Source organism: Monopterus albus, unplaced genomic scaffold (genome assembly GCF_001952655.1).
Source record: "Monopterus albus unplaced genomic scaffold, M_albus_1.0 scaffold146.1, whole genome shotgun sequence".
Lineage (NCBI taxonomy): Eukaryota > Metazoa > Chordata > Actinopteri > Synbranchiformes > Synbranchidae > Monopterus > Monopterus albus.
In genome coordinates this window covers 318253-342666 of record NW_018128026.1, presented here as the reverse complement: position 1 = coordinate 342666, position 24414 = coordinate 318253, and the positions used below count along the sequence as shown (strand labels likewise).

Sequence of the window (24414 nt, the reverse complement as noted above, 5' to 3'; positions counted from 1 at the left end):
CTTCTTGCATGTATTAATATGAACCTTCCCCACATCTGGTGAGACAGACAGATGATGTAATCGGTTATTAAATCTATTCCCCTCACTAGAAAGAAATAAACTTTCCATTAATAATGATGGAAGTTGGCTGACTTAATACTGTATCTTTAATTAAATCAGCTGATCTGAACAAACCAGAGCGACTCTACAGCTTGAGTCAATCAGACTCTGGCAAAAAAAAAAAAAAAAGTCCTATTTCATATAACAAACAGCTCACAGCAAAGACAGAAGCTGTGTTTGAGTTAGGTCATGGGTGTAGGGTCCAAATATAAACTATAAACAATGACTTCAGATTTGTGACCATCAGGAACCATAGACACACCAACTTAAACAAACAATTTGCGCTTCACAATTTTCCCCTGAAAGTTTTTCCAGTGTAGGTTGTTCTGATTTTGTTTGCTTGCTTGTTTGTTTGTTTCCCATTGCAGAGATTTAACTCTCACAGCAGCATGAATTGTCTCATTACAGTTGCAAAACTTCTATTTACATTACAAAAATCCCTGAACATTCAAATACACCCAGGAATGCAGTTTACACCCTCCACCCCCACACATGCCCCATTCCCTCAAAGACTGTGATGGATCACACAGTTTACCAGCAAACGGTGTTTATAGTCACAGACGGGAACACACACATCCAATCCTCTCTCCTGTCCTTCACCCTCTTCTCTTCCCTCTTTCTTCTCAACATTGGCAGCAGTGATAAAGGCCCGCAAGTCCCTTTGTTCTATGAGCACGAGTGCGAGTGTGTGTTTGTGCATGTGTCTGTGCAAGTGTGCATGTGTGTGCGTGCGTGTGTGTGTGTGTGTGCCTGCAAATATGCAGCCTGTGAATCAGCCAAAAGCAGCAGCAAGGTAAATGGGGTGTGAAAGTCCCAGGATTATTAAGAATTAACAGGAGAAGCTTAATAAATCACCCTACAGCAGTGTGTGTTTGAGTGTGTGTACTGTAGGTGTGGGAGGGCATATCAAATAGACCTCCTGAAATGAGGCCCTGAACTCATTCTGGACCAACTCATGCACATGTGTTCAGGGTATCCCTCTAAATGTCATGAACAAGCACACACAAACTTAGTGCTGGATACTGGGCTTCCTCTATTAGTCTCAAAGCAGTGAGTGAAACTGCAGCCCTGTGTTATTGCAGCATTTCTCACCGACTGGACATTAATAGGAAGAGTGGTCTAAGACGTTTTATAGAAACAATCTCAATGATGAACGACTGCACACATAAACAAACTTTCCCTTGCTGTATGTATGTACTGTGTCCAAGGCTAAATAACCAGAGGCTGAAACTCGTAAGTGAATGTGCTTTCTTCACAAAATCTCTTTACAGGTGTTTTCACTTCTTCTATCCGTGTACAACAAAGAGTTTTGGGGTTATTTTAAAAAAGATAATCTAAGAATAGTTTTTGCTAATGAAAAATAATTTTCTAATGTATAACTGGAGCTAAAGAGGACTTTACTGAAGACTATTACAGTAGCTACCTATTTCACAGTATTCACCTCCACCTTTAGCTCAGAAAGGTACAGTATGTCAAAATAATGAATCATAAGTGTCTATACAGGGAGGAGGCTGAACTACTCATTATAATATCCTATAGTGTTTATCCTCTGGGGACTTTTTTGAGAACAAAACACCATTCATTAATTAAAACGTTATGATTGGAATATCTATTTGTTGCTATTTGTAATACTGTTCTAGAAGCTGATAAGTCTCTGAAATACATTTTAAGTGGGAGGGAGCAATTAAATTTGTTTTGAGATTGTACAAAGAAGAAGAAAAAAAGCAGAACCAATATAACCACATAGGAGAAACCACTTGAGCAAAATAAAGTGAGAGGAGGTCATCCAGGTATTTTATTCTACTCTCACTGAGTAACCTTACTGCCAGAAATAGTTAACAAGCCTGGTGCTACATGGAGAGATAGGGGCTGGAACCGTTCTCAGCGACAAAGTTCAGACTCATTATTTCTCATTTTGTGCAGAGATTTCTTTATAAAGAGGGCTTCTGTGTGCCAATGACAGTCTTATAAAGAGGCCCAGAGGGGAGTGAGTCTGAGATATGGATTTATGGATTTTTGTCTGCTTTGGACACAGGCTTTGATCAGAGCACATTGATCTACAGAGATTTACACCACGGGAACTCAATATAAGTCCTGCACTTTTTCCAGAAAAGTGTCAGCCACATTAGAGTTATTTATCAAAGACAACTGAAAATCTGGAATCAGTAAGGAGATTCTCTGGGGAGGCTGAATCTGTGATGGAATGTGAATGCAAATCAAATCACTGCTCCATCTTTCTCTGTTCTATTCTAGTTTATCCTATTCTATTTTAAAATGTTTTATTTTTAAGAAAATAACTTTTGAATAGTAAATACTGGAGAAAAAAGATCACTTAGCTGACCTTTAAGCAAAACTGAGAAACTGATAAAAGTTAAGTCCTTTCGGTGTGCCTTTAAAGGTGCATTAAGTTTTTACACATTGTCTGATAAATCACATGAAAATGGGACAGGGCATGGTTCCTCTGAGCTATATTAGCCCCCTCCTTTGCAGTTTGCTGCATACAACCCTTCTGTTGTTGTCAAAGGTTATAAGTTCTAAACGCCATTGGTCATTTCAAACAACCAGCCATGGGAGAGTTTTAGGTAACTACAAGTTCGAAACAGTGGTTGACAGACCGAAGAGGTCATGTTCTTGTGCACAGAGGTTAGGACAAACAAAAAATAAAGACCAGGGTTATCACCAGTTTGGCTTTTGAGATGGAGACTGCTAAAAGCAACCACAAGACTGAAAGATGATTAGATGTAGTGTCTTCCTTTTGGATGTGTTAGCATCTAAAGCAAATCATTAGCCCACTAGCATGGTCATGATTTTACCTTTGTATTGAATTAATACAATTTGAATTTGGTAGTAATTTGAATTTTGTATAACGCCAGTGCTTTGTGTCACATTAGCAGTAACCAGAGCGTTCTACTGATCTGCCAAATGTACTTGTTATTCAGATAATGCTAGCATTAGACTGGATGATACTGTACATTTGTACAGGCATCTGTACATCATATTGTAGCTTTAAAAAACAGGATGGGGGGGGACAAAAAATGCTAAGCATTGGCTTATGGTGTGAGATTGTTTTGAGTCTCACTAGAATAAAATTTGGCAGAATAGCTTTAAGTCATGAATCATGCATGTACTTACTACGTGTTACCACCCCCTCCAACCTGATGATGTTGGGATGGTCAAACTGTCCCATGATCGATGCCTCAGCGAGGAAGTCACGTCTTTGTTTATCCGTGTATCCTCCTTTAAGAGTCTTTATGGCCACACAGATCTCCTTCTTACTGGGCAGCTTCAGGCGACCACTGCAGACCTCACCAAACTCACCTGGAGTTAAAATGATGGAAGATAGAACAAAAGGAATGATCACAGTCCCAAACATACTAATACTACTAATGTCCGCAGCACTGCTTATTAAGCTCAGTGGTTAATATTTAATGCTAGAGGCTGTATTGTCTTATTATCATAAATGTAGATATACTGTATCACCATGTACATACCATAAAAAATGGTTCAAGTTGCTATAAGAAGCCAATGTATGAATTAAATTAATTTAACTTTTTTGTGTTTTTAATTAATTCCATAGGGTTCAAGAAGGAATTGACTCAATGTGTACACAACAAATGCTTTGAACTGTAAAGAAACATTTTAACCTTATTCTCGTAACCATGTACATTCTGACTAGATGTTGTAGAGATTCAGAAAGCAAGAGTATTAAATACAAATATATAATATATCAGGACAAACCTCCTAAAACATCTCTGAAAACTTAATTTTTACATAATATTTTACATCTCAAATGTTTTTCTTTGAGTCCAAGCAGCCACTTATCTGGAAACCTCTGACTGTTGTCCCGCCCAGTATTTTAATACTGAGCTCACAAATGACAGACAAAAAGAGAAAGGGCAGCTCAAACTATTGTCCATTTTTTAAAGGACATGAGGTCACTGAAACTATGGTTTTCATTAGTTTCATCACTGTAAGCTTGAGAGGGATGAGTAGAACAGCATGAATTAGAAGGCCTGTATAATGCAGTCCTTGCACACTACATTGCAGAATCATCCTCAGAAGGTTTTATGCCCAAGATGAAGCTGCAGATTTAAAAGGATCTTATTATTAACAGCCGTTAATCAGGAATGTATTTGTTGGATTTGGACAGAAACTGCTGCATAATTATGCATAATCACAAACTATAGCAATAAAATCATGTAAAACTGAACAGACAGCATAGCAGCCTTTCAACTTTGTTCCTTTGTCAAATAAAAACACAGCATAACTCAACCTCCACTCTGAGAAGCATCAGTTAGCATTCCATGCAAGTGAGGGGAAGTGTATGTTTACTTCACTCCCTTGTTGTGTGTGGGTTCACAAGATATCATAACCTTTCCAGGCAGACTGGACACACAAAGGCAGCCAGTCATGTTACAGCTGGTGACAGGGTTTTGACTGGATTGTATAAGTTTAGACAAAGTGTGTATAGCTGTGTATATGTGTATGTGTAATGTACACACACTCTGAATGTGCTCATGTGATGTCAGGGCTAAGATATGTGCACATCTTTCTTTGTCCAGTTCAATTATTTCCCATTGCAGCTCAGGATCAGAGAGCTTGGGTCAAACCTTGGAATTGAACCAATGGGATCTGGGATAACTTAAGCCGGTATAATTACTGTACAACCTGTCTAAATACCAAAAGCATGCCTGCTTTTCTGCTCTGCTTCATTCTTCTGGCCCTCAGCAGTGGACAGACAGGTCAGGTCCAGGCACCTTTTTTATGTGGTCCCTCCAAGAAAGAAGATCTATGTTTAATAAGGCTTGATTAGGGACATTCACTCTTTTCCTGTTGTAAGCAAAGCTAGGTATCTGACTTTGATGTTAAAGTTTGACCCATGTAAACAAAGTGCAGCCTGTGTTCTGTCTTTTAACACACAATCACTGACTGGCTATAAGATCAAAGTCTTGGTAACATGTTTAATGAAGACAGATGGGAACTGCAGCAGTGATGACGAAAAGGAGGTATGTTGTGTATTGTTCACAGTGCTTATATGGCTTGATAAAAATCCCACAGATGGGTGGTTTGTTGCATTCAAGCTGGCACACAAGATTGTTTACATCATGGTTTAAGCTTTACTGTTCATCTCTGGTGTTTAATTCACTTTTCTTCTGTTAAAATAGATTTAGAGAGCTCACTCTCACTCCCTTTCCCACATCTAGATATTAATGGGTTTTCTCATAGTGCGTTACTTATAATAGTCTGACACTGGTCTTGTACTGGTCATTAAAACATCTAAATATTCTTAAGGTTTTCTGTCCATATCTATAAGTTAAGTGTGTATAACTGGTTACTAAACTTGTTATGGTCTCAAGGGAGCTTTAGTTTTTAATGCTAACAAACGAAACAGTTTTTTCTTGCTCTGCCTTTTTATTTTAAGTGTTTGATTTCATGAAATGCAACAATTCTGCATTTCACAGACTATTTTATGAACATTTCTTTGTAATCGGTCTGGCTGATTTAATTCTGTATAAAATCAAAATGTCACTTTAGCAGCAGAACATGATATAGAAGTCCCATAGAGAATCAATGTATTGACTTATTCTACAGAGAGAATAAAAGCAGAACACAGATACTTCATATCAGAGGTAGACAACACTGACTTGTCTTTATCTGATTTCCAATAAAAAAAAGCCAATATCTACACATTAATCTCTCCAACCCTATAGAGATTAATGTGCTTCGTCTCTGCTTTGTACTATGAAAAACGCATTGTGGAGTGCAGTGTATTCCAGCATGGAGTCAGGTAGACTCTCAGGCTGTCCTGACAGCTTTACAATGTGGAGGGCTGGAGGGACTCTGGAGACGGGCCTGCTGTTATGTGCTGTGTGCTTTAGTCTCCATCTCTTCTGCCTCGACATGAATCACAATGTATTACCCTTCTGTCTGCACTCCTGTTCAACATATCAGGGAGTACATGGAAAGAGCAGAGGCGAGGAGAGGAGAGGGAGTAGAGGAAGCTTGTTTTAATGTTGTGATCACCAGATTTAGGATTAGGGCATTAGTCAAAGAAGGGAATGAAGAGAAGAAATGAACGAAAGAAAGGAAAACGTGGGCATTAAATGCTTTCTCGCTGTGCAGCGGATGGCACATAGTTAAGCTAGTCTGCTGGCATAAAGATATAGCTATATTGTAGCACTACATGAACTTCATTTTTTCTGAGTGGTTGTGCGCTTGGCGTCTCTCTGTCATTTCAACAGAGCATGAACGAGCAAGAAAGTAAGGATCTGAGGAGGAAGTGGGAAAGAAAATGTATATTCTTTCTGCCTTCTCTCAGCTGGACTGACTCTTCTGTGACTGTTTTCTGCATTGATAAACTTTCCCACCAATGATCCAAGCAAATTTCTGATCTGATCTTGATCTACACACATTTACTATAATTTCTGTTTACTGTTTTCAGTGAAGCAATAATTAATTGATAAAACTTTGAGGAATTAATTGGAAATTTAAAATAAACAATTCACATCACTATTATTGTGTTTCCACTAATGGAACCCAACGAGTGGCCTAACCCATAGTTCCCTTAACCATCATCAAGTGTAGCTTCTGGGGTTGATGTGGACCATCATGCTTTGTTTTTCTACTGTATTTTCTCTGTGTCCGTCTCTGTTTAGAGGAGGGAGGGGCTGCTCCTCTCTCACACACAGTCAGCTGTGTGTTTACACACAGTGCTTGTAATTCTAATGCTTGAGTTGCAAAGACAGATATTTAACCATCCACCAGCGACTGCTTTCAATGCATGCACACCCTCCCCCCTTGTGTTCCTGGTACTTGATTTTAGTACTACCTCCTGAGGGGTGCCAAAATTCAGCTCCCAGAATGCACCTCCAAGGCGGGCTGAGTGTAGTGGAAACAAACTTGGCTTGACAAATTTTGTTGTACCCTAATATGTACCACTGGCTAGTATATTATCAGCTATCTAGTCTGCAAAATCTAAAGTCTGCTGTTTTTTAGAAAGTGTTGACACATTATGTTGTAACTGACAGGCAGAAATTGCCACCTGTTTTCAAAACAGGTTTCAGAATGTAAACTTCAGAAAAGAAATATACATTGCCATTTGGCATTTGCAGTTTTAGTCTTTTAGTCAATTTTGCTAGCCTGAAATAACCAACATACCTGGTGTCTGTATGCAGCAAAATCTGGCAGATGACTCTATTTGACTGCGCTCACCTGCTCCCACCACTTTATCGATGGCAATGCAGGAAGCATCTAGCTCCTTGGCAAACTCGTGCACAGCCTGGCTGGGGTCCTCGTATGTGTGGGGGTCCACATAGGTCCTGATACCTGGTAGCCGTACTACAGCGACAGAGAGCAGGTTGCATCAATTATTGATCATTTAAAAACCTTGTTTCTATGTGTGCATATGTCCCTATATGTACAGTATATGTACTCTGACTGTTATAATGGCTTTAGCTTTATTATGAAAATCAGGAGTCAAAGCATACTATAGGCTGCTGGTGCCGCCCCTGGCCACCCCCTTGGGTCTGCTCATGTTTTGGTGAAGACATTTCTTCATGGATCATTAAAGAACGGGCTTTTAAAATCACATGTCAGAATAACAGTGCTTCTCAAATGCTACAAAGTCAACAATATGGCATGTCTCCAGGTAAAACTGTTTTTATGTGTTTAAGTAGATCTCAGGCAGGAAAACTGTGGTCAGATGCACTTCCAGTAATCAATATAAGGTTTGTGAAAATGCATAAAAAGAAGACAGCAGCTTTAGTCTCTTTATGGCCAGGAAGGACAGAAGAAACAATCACAGTAACCAGTTATAATCTGTACGGGAATGTGAGTATTGTTGTAAGAGAACTGAAAAAAGCTTCCTTTTAGTAATAACATTACTTTTTATTAGTTCCTGTGGAGAAATTTATGATCACCATCTGACCCACCCTAACTATTCATGAAGGGGTGGGTGGGCAGATTCTGTTCAGTGCCTAGGGAGTTCTCCTGCTATTGCCTAGGTCAAGGTTAAAGGTAGTTTTAATCCTAATAAACAACACAGCATATAGTATGTAAATAAAGCATCACATGGGTGATATAAAAAATAAAAGTTACTGTTATCCTATTGTGTTGGTCCATATCAGGGGATAAGCTGTTATTTGTACACTTCACTTGAAGCCATGTGAGTGAGACTTTTTCATCACTGGTCAAAACTGTATCAATGTAAAGGATAATTACCTGGGTTAAACCCTCTAATTAGAGCTAATCTAAATCTTAATGTATGAGATCAGTCTGAATATGTTGCCTTTTTGAATTATGCCTCAAAGGTTGGTTTGCAAATGGACCTAGAAACCTCGTTCTCAACATGGTCTTGGTCTGATTATTGTCTTTTTATATAACCACATGCACCAAAAAGTAAAAGGGAAACCACTTCAAGATGGGAAATTTCTTCTTCAAAACTACTGTTTTAGTGGTGTGAAATTTCTATGATAAAGATGTCTCCCAGTCTCAAACTATCAAAACTACAGTGCAAATACAGTATGTTGTACATCTACTTAGTGAATAGTAAACTGAAGTACAAACAGATAGAACCAGGCCCACAGGGAAACAGAGTACAGTACTTACAGTGGCCATTGCCAAAGTGCAGTCTTTTCTCATCAGGATGTTTGGACTTGCTGTGGCAACAAAACCTGCCAATCCAAACAGAAAAAAGTAGTAGTGGTACATCTCCCAATAGGACTTTAACGTTTATAGTGTGTGGAGTTAACCAGTAAGTGGCCATTTTTACATGTACTGTAATTAGTTTTCAGGTACCAGGAGCATGCCTAAGGACTGGAGGCGATGACACTCAAAGGGATAATCAAGTCAAATGAGTAGTGGACAGACCTGCCAATCAGGATGTACAGCAGCACAGTGAGCAGGATGATGGCCACGGCGGAGGAAATAGCGATCAGGACAACCTGGCTGCTCTCACTGGAGATGGAAAAGGCTGCTGAAAGTCAGAGAGCAAAAAATAATGAGCAAACAAACTCATGTTTAACCTCATGGATGTTGTAGACTAATGCTGCTGTAAACATGTTGGCATGTTACTGTACTACAGCCAATATTTTGTGCCAATAAATGCCCAGATATTTAAATTTGGACAATTCCATAGAAAAATTATTCCCCTCAATCTAAGAATGTGTTCATGCTAAGACAGAAAATCTTTCTTTAAAGGCAATTAGACCACTGGGCAAAAAGACTCTTCTTTGAAAACCTGCAGGACAAAAGAGTGAGGTTTCCAGTCAGAATGGTAACATAGTCTCACTCTTCATAAGCCTTGGCCTTATCAGCTAATCATATTTTCAACTACAGCAGTAAAGGAGTTAAAGTTTTTTTGCTCTGTGTTGAGCTTACAGTCAGGACTGGTCTCAAACTGGAAGCTGGGGCTGCTGGCTCCATATCCAGCAGCAGTGCGAGCTCTGATCTGCAGCAGGTAGGCAGTGTTAGGCTTCAACCCATTCAGAGTCACATTACGGCCTCGAGCACGAAGGATGGTGTAAATGGTCTCTTGTTCCTCCTGTGGGACAGGAAAAACAAAGGAAGGGAAAGACAGAGAAAGAAATAAAATATTTGTGATACAGCTGGCATGTTTTGAGAAAACTATTACAATTCAGTAAGGGATCGAACCTTTTAGGAATACAACACAGTACATAGGCTACAGTATGTGGAACCAGTAACCACAACCACTATTTGCCTAACCCTAAGCCTTACCTTAATCTTAACCTAACCTTTAACAAAGTTGTCACCCTAAAGTTCAATGATTTATATGGTAGGAACCAACATCTGGCCCCCACAAGGAAGGCCAAGTCCCCTCAATGTGAGTGTGTAAACAGGTTCACAATGTGAGTAATGCCAGACACACACACACACACACACACACAATCATGGACACTTTCTTGCCAATTTGATGAATTATGCCCTTATACTTTATGACTTCTCCCCACTGATAAACCAACAGGAGGATTTACACACCAGGTCTGCATTTGGCACATTGCTTCCAGATGTGTTAGATACAGTATGTAGTAGGTAGATATAGAAGAGAAAAGATAGACTGCAGCCCTTTGGCTTTAAATGATTTCTATATATAGAATAACGTGCTACTAAGTGCCCTTCTAATAAAGCTGTGGATGTGATGGTTTTAAATATTTACGTCATGTTTTGTATATATTTTGTGCAACAGTGTGTGTGCTCCTAAATTGTCACCTGTTACTTGATAAAATACAGACATTAGAGAGAGAGATTCATTTGATAGATTAAACACGAAACTGATCAAAGTTGATTAGTGAGATGTTAAGGAACATCTAAAACGTTGTCTTTAGGCATTTTTATGGAGCTGAGGTAAAATATATTCTGCACAGACATGCAGGATATTTAAAAAAAAAATAGTAGCTGTGTCCCTTTGAGCTACACAAACTTTACTAATGTGCTATAAATATTTTATCATGCATATTTACTTGTTCGTTTGGTTTTTTTGTATATTTAATTAAGAGAATTAAATAAGACTGATAGGAAGATCAAAATGCATTTTCCAACACCATTTTGTACAACAACAACGACCTAAATAAAAACACAACAAATTGTAAACATCACACAGATAAAGTAGCTTGTCACTACAGGGGACTGAGGTCTTTTGAGGCGTTCCATGCCCTAAACAGATCTGCAGTTTGCCCTGTGTTATGTTATTTGTTATGAAACAAATTGTCAAATGGGGGAAAATAGAATGAGGGCCATCTTAAATCGTAATGACAAGCTATTAGGGATGAGTTCAACAATCTTGAAAATGAATGTTTCTCAGCATAGCCAAGATCATAAAAATCATTCAAGGGCTGAACTACAGAATGTCCAGGCAGAGCCAGATCCTCATTTTATTTATCCTTATTTTATCCTCAGTTACTAACAGGCAACCACTGGTAAAAGTAATGACATTAACACTCACGACCACACATACTGTGCACGTATAAGAAACTTCGTGCCCATTATTAGAGTGGATTAAAGTTTTATGGTGCACAAAGCTTTCTGAACTGGTGTGTGTGTGAGGAAGTAACTGATACACCAGATCTGCACTGGGACAACTGCTCACAAACGTAAATCTACTCGCAGCTTGTCACCATACGGCACACAGGACAGCATGTGATCCCCTGAAAAATCACACACAGGTGTGGCACAAGCATCTTTCCTTGTGTGTGTGTGTGTGAGAGAGAGAGAGAGACAGAGATACAGTGCATAACAGCAAAGCAAGACTCACCAAACACCTCTCCTTTATGCACACTGCAGCCTGACTAGCCATGTGATTGTGGGCTATCCACTTGTGTGTTTCCGTGCATGTGTATCTCACCAGAACACCACTAGAATTGAATCTGGCCTCTGTGCTGTGTTCTGCTTTCAGAAAGTAAACAAAGCTGTAGCAAATTATAGCTTGTATAACACATGCACACACACACTCAGTCATAGATGCAAACGCATACATACCCCAACAAGGGATGTACACCAGAAGTCTTGTAAATACAGTGTTTCAGCCAGCATTCCTTCCATCTAAGCCTAAATAAACAGGCCAAATTAAAGTGGACTGGAAGCTCCTCTCTCTGCTAGATTACAATGATAAAACATGCAAAAACAATCAGCATATTCCCACAAATTCTATTTTCACAAAGAGCGCTTGGAAATGCCTTATCAGCTACAGAATGCCCTTTAGCAGCTTAATGTGACAGGAAGATCTCAGAGTTAGTCTGGGATTTCCAAAGCTGAAACACCTCTCCTCTACTGGGAAGGCTTCTGGTTGGGAATTCCCAGCAATATCACCAAGCACTGCTATACGGAGGATAGGAAGTGAACAGCCCGAGCACTTTAGACACTTGGGCCTTTGGTTTCACAGCTGTGTGACACAGTGCTTTGCTGGTAGACAAATGTGTGGCCAGAACCAGAGGCAAAATATCAGTTGGTTTAACTGAGAATAATAAGCTGGTTCTCCTGGCGTTTGCCATGACAGCTACAGATATCATGAACTTCTTTGCAGTTTATAGTAACATACAGAATTATTTGAGTTCACCACTCAGCTCATCTGCCTCCAAACAAACAAATTATATATTTATACACCAACAGGAATCTAAAGAGAAACACTTAAGCAAATATATCCTTTTACAGTCATTTTTTTTATTTCTTAAGTGGCTTATTTAACTCCTGGCCTACATGTAGTATGGAGGAAGTAGTTAGGTCAACAAGTGCGAAATGATTAAAATATAAAAATAATGCAAAAGTAAAGTACAAAACAAAACAAAACAAACAAAAATAAAACACTGTTGGCTTGCTAATGCTTCACTTAGTTGCTCAGATGTATGATAGCTCCAGTGAGTCAACATAGTTTGTGTTGAATTCACATAGATGACTTTACAGTCATCAGTAGACTGGAAATGTTATGAATTACTTACAGCATGAAAAGTCCAGTCAGCACTTAGGTTGCTGTGGCACAGTATGAGATTATTAATGTTACTGAATTGTCCTAAATTTCGCAGCTTTTAAAATGTCCCTCTAAAACCTTTCCTTGTTTTGTTTCTCACAGAAAACATTGTTTTTTACATGTCACAACAGAAACATAGCTGCACTTGTATGGCTTTTTTTGTCATCCATTGGTCTGACCTCCAAACTCTATTGGTCCATCTGGTACAGAAAAGTATTGTGCTTTGACTTGTGTTGCTTGTTGCTTGCTAAGAGAAGCTAGAGCCATTAGTAAATCACTACACTGTGTATGTCTGTTATAAACACTAGAAAACAGCAAATCTGAACATCTTCTCTTTGCTAAAAGCTTTTTTCTTTTAATCTCTGTTAGTCTGTTTTGTGCTGTTTTGCTATCTTGTTTATGTGTAGATGTGATTATGTCTGTGTGTATGTGTAAGCCTCCTTCTGTCTCATATGTGAGTTATGGTGTGGTCTAGTTGTGGGGAATTTGTGCTCCAACTCTTGTCCTCCTATGGCATTGGTCCTTGGCATTCTAGAGGTTGTCGGCGTCCCTCAGCCTGCTACACGAAAGAGGCCTCTGTGCTGGGTTGTTATGGGTGTTCCCCTGGTTGTCCCAGTTTATTTTTTCAGGATGGAAGAATCCTTTGTTGGGGATTTAAAATCGCTGGGTATGTATGGCTACTGTGGAGAATCTTCTGGGAACTTGGTTTGTGTGTGTGTGTGTTTGTCTGTCCCTCAGTGTCTCTGGTAATTCCTGAGAGATGATGTGATTAACAGAGATCAGTGCAAAGGCCCAGAGAGTTTGTCCCACAGATTCTTCCTTCCCTTCCCACATTTCTCTCTGTCATCTTTAAATGAAGATGCACTTGCAGAGAATAAGCATGTGTGTGATTGGAAAAACCACAGCTGAGTTAGACCTGCAATAAGGTCTGACCCAATATCCATCATTAACTTTTCCTCTCGCTGTTTTCCGGCCTTGTTTTAACATCTTAGGTAAGGATGGCTGGGCAGGGAACAGAGTTTAGCGAGGAAACAGCTTCTGTCAGCCTACTAATCAAGAGATTAGGGGCCACTGTTGGCATTCAAGCAAACTGTGATCTGGGACACACAAATACACACATACACATTGAATCTGCCAGTGATTAAACTTGCATCCATGGCTAATTTCACCATCAAATGTCAGGCATAGCACAGCATCGGTGCTGAAAGCCAGTGTAATTTGTTCTGCACTAATTTTCCTCACAGAGGAATGAGCGACCCCACAGACGCATTTACTATCTGCCATAAAACTTGTCTCCATTAAGGAGCAGAGTGGAGAGGAGGACAGGATGAATGATAGAGATGGAAAGAGGAGATGAGAGGAAAAATAGGGGAAGGAGGGGAGGAGCAAGGAGCAGTAGAACGGAGACAGAAAAGCAAACAAGATGAAAGAATAAGAAGAAAGGATGGAGAAGAGAAAGGAGGAGTTGTGACAAAAGCAAAAGGAATGAGAGAAGGAAGGAAAGGACAGGATGAAACAACATGACACAGTCTTTGGTTTGTTCTAGATAAAAATCCTGGACAACATCAACCTCATGCCACACGAACAGGCTGTTTAACCCTTTTGTATCACTAATACTGACATCAAACAAAAACCACCAAAATGTTTTAAACTGCAGATAAGCCTGCACTCATCTATGCATACCATACTACATATTCATATCAAAACCAGCGCTCGCTAATTAGTAAAGTGGGCGTTTTTTTCAATGTAAACACCGAAATGTGGAATCAAGTCATTAATAGCATCTACAAGTGAGAAACCATGATCATTCTAATCAAAGACTGGGTATAAAGGCCATGACACACCAAGCAGATGGTTGGCCTTCGGCCACCGGTGGGCCATCGGTGAGCATCTGTCTAGGTTTGTCTTCTGGAGGCATCATAGACTGTTGGCACTAGTCAGACCCTATCTGTGGCTTTTCATCCGATTCAGTATGTTGGATCAGGGTCAGGCCAGTTGGGACTCTTCGGTAAGAGAGAGGTCACTGACCGACTGTTCAGCTAAGTGAATTAATGCAAGAAGGGAATGGTTCAGGAAGCCCCTTCAGCGTATTGCTGTAGTATCCATGATTTCACACATTTAGTGCCATTTGCAAATTCTTATCAGACATATCAGTCAGTGGATTACTAGCTTTCTGACAGACAGTAAGTAGCAGATGAGGCTGGGGAAAACCACATCCAGTACCTGGACAATAAGCACAGGTGCCCCCCAGGGATGTGTGCTCTCCCCTCTGCTGTTTTCACTCTACACCAACGACTGCATCTCAAAGGACCCCTCTGTCAAGCTCCTAAAGTTTGCTGATGATACAACGGTCATTGGTCTCATCCAAGACGAGGAGGAGTCAGCCTGCAGACCAGAGGTTGAGCAGCTGGTCCTGTGGTGTAGCCGCACCAACCTGGAGCTGAACACGCTCAAAACAGTGGAGATGACAGTGGACTTCAGGAAGAGCCCTCCCACCTTGCCCCCACTTATCCTACTTGGCAGCACTGTATCAGCAGTAAAGTCCTACAAGTTCCTGGGCTCCACTATCTCCCAGGACCTGAAGTGGACGTCCAACATCAGGACCATCACCAAGGAGGCACAGCAGAGGATGTACTTCCTGCGCCAGCTCAGGAAGTTCGACCTGCCCCAGGAGCTGCTGATACAGTTCTACAGAGGAATCATCGAGTCTGTTCTCTTCACCTCCATCACTGTCTGGTTTAGCTCAGCAACCAAACAGGACAAGTACAGACTTCAGCGGACAGTCAGGACTGCAGAAAAGGTCATTGATGTGAGCCTGCCCTTCATGGAGGACCTGTACACGGCATGGGTCAAAAGGAGGGCGGAGAGGATCACTGCTGACCCCTCACACCCCGGATACAATCAGTTTGAACTCCTCCCCTCTGGACGGCGCTACAGGTCACTGTGCACCAAGACAACCAGGCACAGGGACAGCTTCTTACCCCAGGCTGTCACTCTGATGAACACTTAACCAACGACAGTATGACTGGACAATAACCCTCAGTACAATACCTGTAAATATACATTGTACAGATTATACCGAGTCATAGAGGTCTCTAGTTTTAAGTACTCTATTTTTATCCCCAATTTCAATTTCTCATTTCAATGAACATTCCTTTGTTGTCTGCATTGTTTACTGTCTGTTTATACTGCTTATTCTGCATTGTTTGCACCGTTACTGCTACTTTGTTATATTAAACAGCCTTATGCTGGTCTACTGTTTGCACATTGATGCCGATGTACCTGAGTCAAATTCCTCGTGTGTCCGTCACACCTGGCCAATAAATTGATTCTGATTCTGATATTCTTAATTAGAAGCAGCTGTAAATAGCAGCTGTTTTGAATGAGAGCTACTTTCTTTACGCTTGTATCTCTGCACTCTAGCACTTCTTCTTTACCTTCCCGAATGTCAAATACATACACCACCACCTGATGGTAGGGGGAATTATTTCTCTCAGAGGTTCAGAAAGCAGAAAGGTGCTAGTCTGCCATTGGCTGTGGTCCATGTAGTGTGTTAATGTGCCTATTTTTCAACTCAACTGGTCCAGACAAAGGCAATGTGAGAAGATGCAACAGTCGGCCTAGGTCACTGCTAGGTCATTTACGTTGGCTTAGTGTGTCTCTGCCTTAAGGGGAATTTTATTTAAATTTCAAATTACCAGTTAAAGTGTTTTTTTTTTTTGTAGTGACTTCTGGGTTCAAACTAATTAAAAAGAAGAAAAACAAAAACAACCCAGCAACATCTGCATGTAAAGCATTTCAGTAGTTTATTATATATTGCTTATTCACTTGCTTGCCAAGAGTTTGATATAATAATAATAATAATAACAGCTTTACATTATGGTTGTAGCTTTATATTTACCAGCTAGATCTTGCATTTTTTTTCTCCTCATCAATCTCTTGGCAGAAATGCAAGTAAGTGTATTTTCCAACATGTTGAACTATTCCTTTAAGAAGTGCAGTTTATGGTGGTGCCTTGCACAAAGACACAACCACAAAGCTTTAATGGCAATGTATTCTGCACCAACCTTTTCGTAGTATTTGATCTCATAGTCGAGGATAATGCCGTTGGGTCTTTCTGGCTCCTGCCAGGACAGTGAGACACTGTTTCGAGAAGTCCTCTCCTTTCTGATCACTGTTACTGGAGAGGGAGCTGGGTGGGAAACAGACACAGAGTAGAAGAGAGAGAGAGAGAGAGAGAGCTCTTTTATTGTGACTTTCAGTGGAAGTTCAGTCTCCGGTGTTGCATCCTGGCAATTGTCTAGGTTCCTGTTAGCCTAATTCAGTTTACTAAAGCCCAGTGGGGCCACATAAAAGGCTGTGGACCAGGGCTGCTGGCTGGAACGAGACAGCGTGCACTAATGCAAACACTGGCTTGTGCATATACACTCGCAGATTTGCAACACATGTTGCACCATTCAGTCTCTGTTAGAGCAATACAGCAAATAGTGCTTAGGCAAGAAGATTCAGTTTTATTTCTTCAGGATAAAACTTCATTCTGGTCATTCTATTGATGTGGCAGCATAATATTCATCCATGTCTTATGAGAAACTTTAACAGATTAAACTTTAGTGTTGCCTTCTTGCATGAGCAAATATCTATTTTGCCGGTGTAAATTTGAGAAGTAATCTCGGGGAGGAATCAATAGCAAATTTCATCAAGACTAAAGAAAAGCTAGGATGCGTTTGGTTACTGTGTTAACTGTCTCTGGAGCTGTGAGAATATGAAACTCTCATTCAATTATTTATTAAGCTTCACACACACACACACACACACACACACACACACACACACAAAACATGACTTAAGTTAGTTCCTGCTATACTGATAACAAAGCAATTTCTCACCAAAACACACTGATCTGTTTTAATGTAGAATTTATCATAATGTCTATTTTTCCATTGCATTTTGTAAAAGTTTTGTACTTTTATTTTGAATCCATTTTATTTATAAACCATTGTTTTCCTTTAATCTTTCTGCTGTCCCCATCCCTTTCACTTTGGCATTTTCTCTCTCGCCGATCCTTCACCCATGCATTACCCTGCCTCAGGGAGTTCACATGGTCCCAGTCTAGTAATTCGCCACATCCCTCTCTCTATCAACCTCTGCAACCCACCCTCATTCTGCATCTCTCTCTTCACTCCCTTTCTCAGTTCACTTCTTTACTGCTCTCTAATTGCCAGGCAGGTCTGGGGCTGGCCCGGCATCTGAGGCATCGACTTTTAATTTTATTAGACCACAGGAAAAAACATGTTTGTCTTTGAGATGTTCAAGCTTTTCTTGATTGTGATTATTTGGCTGCAGAGTGCGTCTGAGTGTGTGTTTCTGTCTTTTCCATGCATACACTCGAGTGTATTTCCACGGGAAGTTATTTTTCTCCAGTAATGAAACCAGATGGGGAGAATCTGTTTCTATACCCCCTGCTCCTCCTCTCCTCCTCTCCCTCTGGTTCTGATAGCCGGGTGAGGCTTTGCTTTTTATTGGCTCTGTGGTTTATGGTGGTAATGATTTACTGTGTCTGGGCCGCTTGGAGGCAGCTTCATGTTCCTCTCCTCCTTCTTCTTCTCGCTACCTCCCCCCCGGCTCTCGCTCTCCGCATGCCTATTGCCAAGCACTTAATTTGCTGTCACTCTCTGTTTCTGTCTGCGGTGTAACTGTAAAACTGATGCAGCATATCAGGCCCATAATGGCCTTAAAAACTGGCCTTCAGCATCATTTGTCTGTGATGTGAGGGACGTGATACAGCTGTTGCAACACATCTATTTATCATGTAAAACATTGGTGGACTATTGGAAGTGATAGCAATTTATTCAGTAAAAAGAGTTGCTGTCCAGTGGCATAAAATCCATGTACTTCTATGCGCCTGTGTTTTCTCCTACCAAACCAACTCTGCCAAATTTAGCTGCAGTTGAGACTGTTGATATTAAACAACTCTAAATGTGAATCACACTTACTCTGTTGTTAGTATAGTTATGACAAAGAGTGGAAGGCAAAGGAGGCTAAAGGGGGAGCGTTATGTGACAGCACCTTGACATCACAGCCAAGACACACTACTACATCCCAGGGAAACACTTAATCCAACTTTTAACAGCTTTGGCATCGGTTTGTGTGTGTGTGTGTGTGTGTGTGTGTGTGTGTGTGCGTATGTCGCAGACAGACAGACAGGTGGGGCTAGTGCACTGACATACCTAATCCTTGTAAACTCTCAGGGCTGATGGAGAGTGTGCAGCTGCAGGCTGAGATATTTGTTACAGTAGCAAGTGAGAAGAGTGTCATTGTGTGTGTGTGTGTGTGGTGAGTAGGGTGGGGCAAAGGTGTGTGTGTGTGTGTGCTTGGTGTGTGATTTGCAAAGCTCCTGATGATCACTCAAACTTTAAAGACGGCTTTCAATATTCTGAGCACATAACATGCCTCTTAGTGTTGCTAAGCCCTCTTTAAATCTAATATGTATCCCAGTGACAGAGAGAATCCCCCTAACTAACCACACACAGATTAGAGCGCTTACTAACAAAAGACTCCAAACTTTTCCAAACCCAGGTTGTGTTTTTCACTGGATTGTCTTTAATTAAGTAACTTTTATTCCCCACTAATCTTTCTCCTCATAGCAAGAAATGACAAGTCCTGATTTCGCTTCATTCTAGACACTTGTGCCTGTACGTGAACAAACACACACACACAGGTTCAAATTGCTCTTTCTAAAGCTGCTACACACTACTATAAAGGTATTTCAACAGCACCTAAACAGTCAAACTGAACAATTTCTCTGTAATTGACAAATGAACTACAAACGAACTGTCATCAGAAATCCACCACTGCAGCGCGACAATATGGAGAGAATTCAGTTCAACAAAGCCATGAGCTTAACACCATCTTTCCTCTTCTAGTCCCAGTTGTATTCAGCACACTTTGTGAAAGTGTGAGGTTAACCTTGACTGAATACTTTTGTGACAGTTTTAATATTTAATATCCTGAATTAATTTAAAAAAATGACTGTATTCACTAGCGAGGACCATGCCTCAATGACGAGGGAGCAGGTGCGGTATAAGGTGAAGATGGAGATGATTGATGCTTAGGTGACATTATAATTGAGGAAGCCTCTGAGGGATCCACACTGCTCTCGGGCATGCATGGCAGATCCCCCATGTGGAAGGAAGAAGACAGGAGGAAGGAGTGGGGGACAGAAAGGAGAAAAGAAGAAGGAGGGGACAGGAAGAAAGATAAGTACAGTAGATGAAAGGGAAGGAGGGCGGGTTATAAAAAATGAAAGCGTCTGATGTTGAGACTGCGGAAGAATTTATAGGGAGATGACAGGAAAAGGAGTGATTAGAGGCATAGTGCTAAACCTAAATCTCTGATATTCATCTTCATTTGTAATATATTATTCAGCAATTGTTTCAATTATGCCTTCTTTATTTTTGAAAATGTGAAATGCTCTGACTGACTGCATCCTATATCCAAAAAGAACCAATGTATCCCACATTTTAACAGCTCTTATATTTCTGAAATAAATCAGCGACACAGAGGTCCAACTCAAAACAAACAAAGCTTGAACCACTTCAAGTCCCATTGCATCAGGCTTCAAGGCACACTGACCAATCTTACCATTTAGCTATTATCACTGATGGATTGGTATAACAACGTATGAGGGAAACTCTTCAAGCTGCTCAAAAACCAATTTGCTAAATCACCTTCTAGGATCTGGAACAAAATGTCCTACAAAGAAACATGAACACACATAAAGAGAATGGCTAGATGTGAGCTGGGTTTGAAATGTGACAGGTAGAAATAAAGGACCATCTGTCCACGTGAAGCAAGAAAGGGAAAAGGAGAGGAAAACAGAAAAAATGCTGAGGTGTTGATACAACACATAAACAAATACAGGGGCAAACTGTGTGAGGGGATAGTGAAGGGAAGGGGAAGAAATGTAAATAATAGAATAAATAGCAACTTCATGATCTACAGCAGGCTCTTTGGAAAATTCCTTGTATGAGACAGGGATTTCTCAGGTTTGGAGCTCACTGCAGCTTTTTTACGCTTAGAATTTCCCAGCCTCACTTCTCTTTGTCTCCCTTGTCTTCTAAGTGCTGGATGTATGAAAGATTGATGGGAGTTTTAGGAGTCCATGCTCACATTAAGGGTGTCTTTTAAAGGGATGAGGTATTTTTTTTCAAAGGTGGAAGACATTTAATTCTGGTCATAAAACAAGAGAATAGTGGTCTGATATTAGCTTGTAAATGTCCACGGCTGATAGTGGGAGTGCATATGTTTGGAGCTGATGTGTTAAACAATAAGAATACTGTACTTAGAGGGAGAGAGAGAAATAGAATGTGATTTAAAGAGAGATGCATGCATATTATCCATGTTAGGTCGTTTTTATTTCATGCTTTTGCAGTATTACCTACAGAATGTTTGAAAACACACGCTTCTCCATATATGAATATCATACAGTATAGTGTCTGGACAGTTGCAGACCTGTACAGGTTGTAGGCACCAACTAAGCACTAAAATATCAGTGTAACTCTTGTAAGTTTAAGATTTTCACACAAAAAAACGAGACAGCTTATTTCAGGGATTTGCACACCTTGAACACAGCAGGAGCAGTTACTCCGTAAAACCCCCTACTGGTTCAGAACTTTAAAGCACATGTATGTCTGCCTGTTGATCTCAGGGCATGCCTTTATCCTTCTACTTATCTGCTCTGACATCTTACCAGCTTGGTTGGTGGTGATGGTGACAGTGGCGTACTGCCTCAACCTGGGTGCCAGTGAAGACACACCGTTCTGCGCTTCAATCTCAAACGTGTAGTTAGTGTGAGCCAGCAAGTCGCCCACCGTCACCGTGGTGTTGTGGAGGCCTGTGGCTCTTGGCAGAAAGCGAACATTGCTCCGACAAGGTTCACAATGTTGGGTGCCAGCACCGCTGCCGCTAACAGGGCCGCGACGGCAGCGTTTGCAGACGACAGTGAAGGCAACATCCCTGCGCCCCCCGGTGTCCTCTGGCCAACTCCAGTCAAGGATAACTGAAGTCTCGTTGATGGAAGAGATAACATTGCGAGGAGCTGAAGGAGGACCTGGTAGATGGACAAGAGGGGGAAGTGAGGTGAGATGGAGGTGAGAAACAGAAGAGGAGGAAGTCAGTGGATGCATAGGAGCATAGACAGGTTTTGGGTTGGCAGAAGGTACCGTAGAAAGGAAGAAATTGTCCATTCATCCAACTACAGTAGTACTGGTCCCATGAATTTGTGTATATACAGTGCAGTATTAGAAAATGTGTCTGTTTTCCATCTGCCCTTTTTATCAGTCAGTAAGAAAAAAAACTTTGTCAAACTCAGGCTGACATATAAATGTAAACACTTTTTATCACAAGCAGATCACTCCGAGTATTTCCAGATTTTTATATGAAAACTATGACTGGAATTACACAGAGGACAAAACAAACCTGACAAATATCTCAAGTAAGGGAAAGGAACTGAAATAGGCCTAGTGGCCTGTGTCTCGAGATAAAATGCTTTGTTTGGTTTATTTGACTTGACAAGAATTTATTTTCCTCCCATAGCTGTAGAACAGATGAATATGGTATATCAAAAGCCCCTTTTACACAGAGATTTCACTATATTAGCGCTACGCTGGTCCTTCTTTATTACAGCTTTGCAGATTTACACTAAACTAAAAGAGCCAACATAATGCTGCCCCTGTGTTCTTTTGACAGCTGATACCCTCATTTCGGTTTTAGAGCTGTGACGTTTAACATTTAACACATCCAGTGTGACATAGTCTATAACCATGCATATAACACACATTGGAAATACAAACCATATCATGTTGGTTTCAAATCGACCGTGGAGGATTGGAAGCTGCCTTAAAATTTCAATATAATACTGCTATCTTATATTAAATGCATGTATCACTAAATAAATGTATGTCAACCATAATCTGTGAAGTTATAACAGACTATATTTTTATGCTAACTGACCCTGACAGTCCTCTGGCTCGTCTACACAGATAACTCCACTGACCACATCAGAGTTTTGGAACTGTTATTCACATCAGATATTACCTGCACAGGCATGCAGATGTACACATGCAGGCAATTATACACTAATTCCAAATGTCAAAATAATACATAGACACTGAGATTAACACGTGACACAAATTATGGTCTGTATGAAGAGAGGATGTATATGTAATCTCCAATCGCTCACAAAGGGACTTGTGTGACTGACAATTCTCTTTAGGCTCTTTCCAGCCAGCAGATGCTAAAACTTCAAATTTCGAAAAAGGCGGTGTTGTTCAGCAAATTACTGCAATAAAAATTTAAGCAAGACAAACCAGAACTATTTGTGCACTTTTGTGGAGGAAGTGCTGTGGGTTGTAGGGGATTGAATAAATGTATTTTTAATTGGTGGGACTGAATTCTTCAGAGTGCACTGTAAGGACATCTGTTACAGAAACATCTGTTGAATACAACAGAAAAAAAACCAGACTGTTAAAAGGAGTTTTCCCCTAGTTTTTCTGTGACTTTGGTATTCACATTGTCCTGCCCTCACACATATTTCTGCTGACATTTTCAAATTTCCAAAGTCAACTCTAAACAGCCTCTGTCCCTTTTCTGAGATAATCATGTTCATTGTCTTATCTATTCATTTGCAGCTCTTTGAGCTGCTCAGTCAGTCCCAATGAGGTGAAATTCGCCTTGCTGACAAGATGGTGTTGAGATAATCACAACAAGGACCTGCCACGACCGTCTTTCTAACTAGGATTCTGTCTGTGGCTGTGGTGCGTTGCATTATCACCAAATGGAAACGTGACTGTAGAAAGAGGAAACAGTGATAGAGAGCTCTTCAGCAGTCGTGGCTTCAGTGACCCTTAAATAAATAAGAAATGTTAACTCTTTTTGTTTCTTAAGCTATTTTTATTGTTGAACTGGGAAATTACAACCTTCAGTTGTATTGTGTGTAGGAATTCAATCGTAAATGAGATTCTGCAAACTAAGAAACATTGTTAGGTCACTTTCATTGGAAGCAATGAAACCAAAACTGATATTTTTAGACAGTTCTAAAGCTTCTGGATTAAACTGAAGGTAGACCATATGTCTATGCACTGTAATGTATGCAACACATAATTTTATTTTTTTATTTGTTCAGACAACTGTGTTTCCCGAAAGGGACTGGGTGTAGAAAAACACCTGAAAGTATTTAGCACATTGTGGGACATTAAAGCAGGTTTTGGAGTGTGTTTAATGGTGTAATGAGAAAGGTTTTTCAGCACCACATGGGAGGAATCTCTGGTCAGATATCTCATAAAATAATATGAGCAGCTGTGCTCTGGGATCGTATAAACTCAGTATAAACACACAAAGCACACACACACTTACGGGTACAGGCCATGGAGGCGGGGTCCCCCTCAGCACGGAAGTAGTTTTTCTCACAGCCACAATGCAACGACCCTTCATAGTGAGAGAAGCTGTGAGGTGGACACTTTGAACACTCCATGTTCCCAAGCATAGACTTGTAGAAGCCTGCCCTACACACTGGAGACAAAAGAACACATCCATGAGCATCATGCTGAACCAGCATATCAACAGCTATCTAATAGCTACATTTTTCTTCAGAGCACCTGCAACAAGAGCAAGTAAGAAATGAAAGATGGAGAGCAAATGTGTACTCACACACACACACACACACACCCAAACTGCAAGAATAGGTCTGAATGTAAATCTGCTGTTAATACAACAAGAATTCATTGACTGCTAGTAAAAAATGATAATTCTCTGGAATGTCTTTGTCTCTATTTCTCTCT

The 24414-nt window shown here is 40.5% G+C and overlaps 1 protein-coding gene across 5 annotated transcripts in view; it reads right to left on the bottom strand.

The window, feature by feature from the left end:
* Positions 1 to 24414, bottom strand: part of epha3 (eph receptor A3) — an 88034-nt gene that overhangs the window by 18645 nt on the left and 44975 nt on the right. For 3 of the 5 annotated variants that reach the window (XM_020614439.1, XM_020614441.1, XM_020614443.1), the window contains 8 exons: positions 23990 to 24145; positions 21327 to 21686; positions 16645 to 16769; positions 9478 to 9640; positions 8968 to 9073; positions 8707 to 8771; positions 7312 to 7437; positions 3232 to 3417 (listed from right to left, as the gene is read on the bottom strand). In XM_020614439.1, coding sequence (XP_020470095.1) covers positions 3232 to 3417; positions 7312 to 7437; positions 8707 to 8771; positions 8968 to 9073; positions 9478 to 9640; positions 16645 to 16769; positions 21327 to 21686; positions 23990 to 24145 — 1287 coding nt within the window. The remainder of the gene's footprint in view (positions 1 to 3231; positions 3418 to 7311; positions 7438 to 8706; positions 8772 to 8967; positions 9074 to 9477; positions 9641 to 16644; positions 16770 to 21326; positions 21687 to 23989; positions 24146 to 24414) is intronic. The other 2 variants (XM_020614440.1, XM_020614442.1) reach the window with 1 other exon arrangement.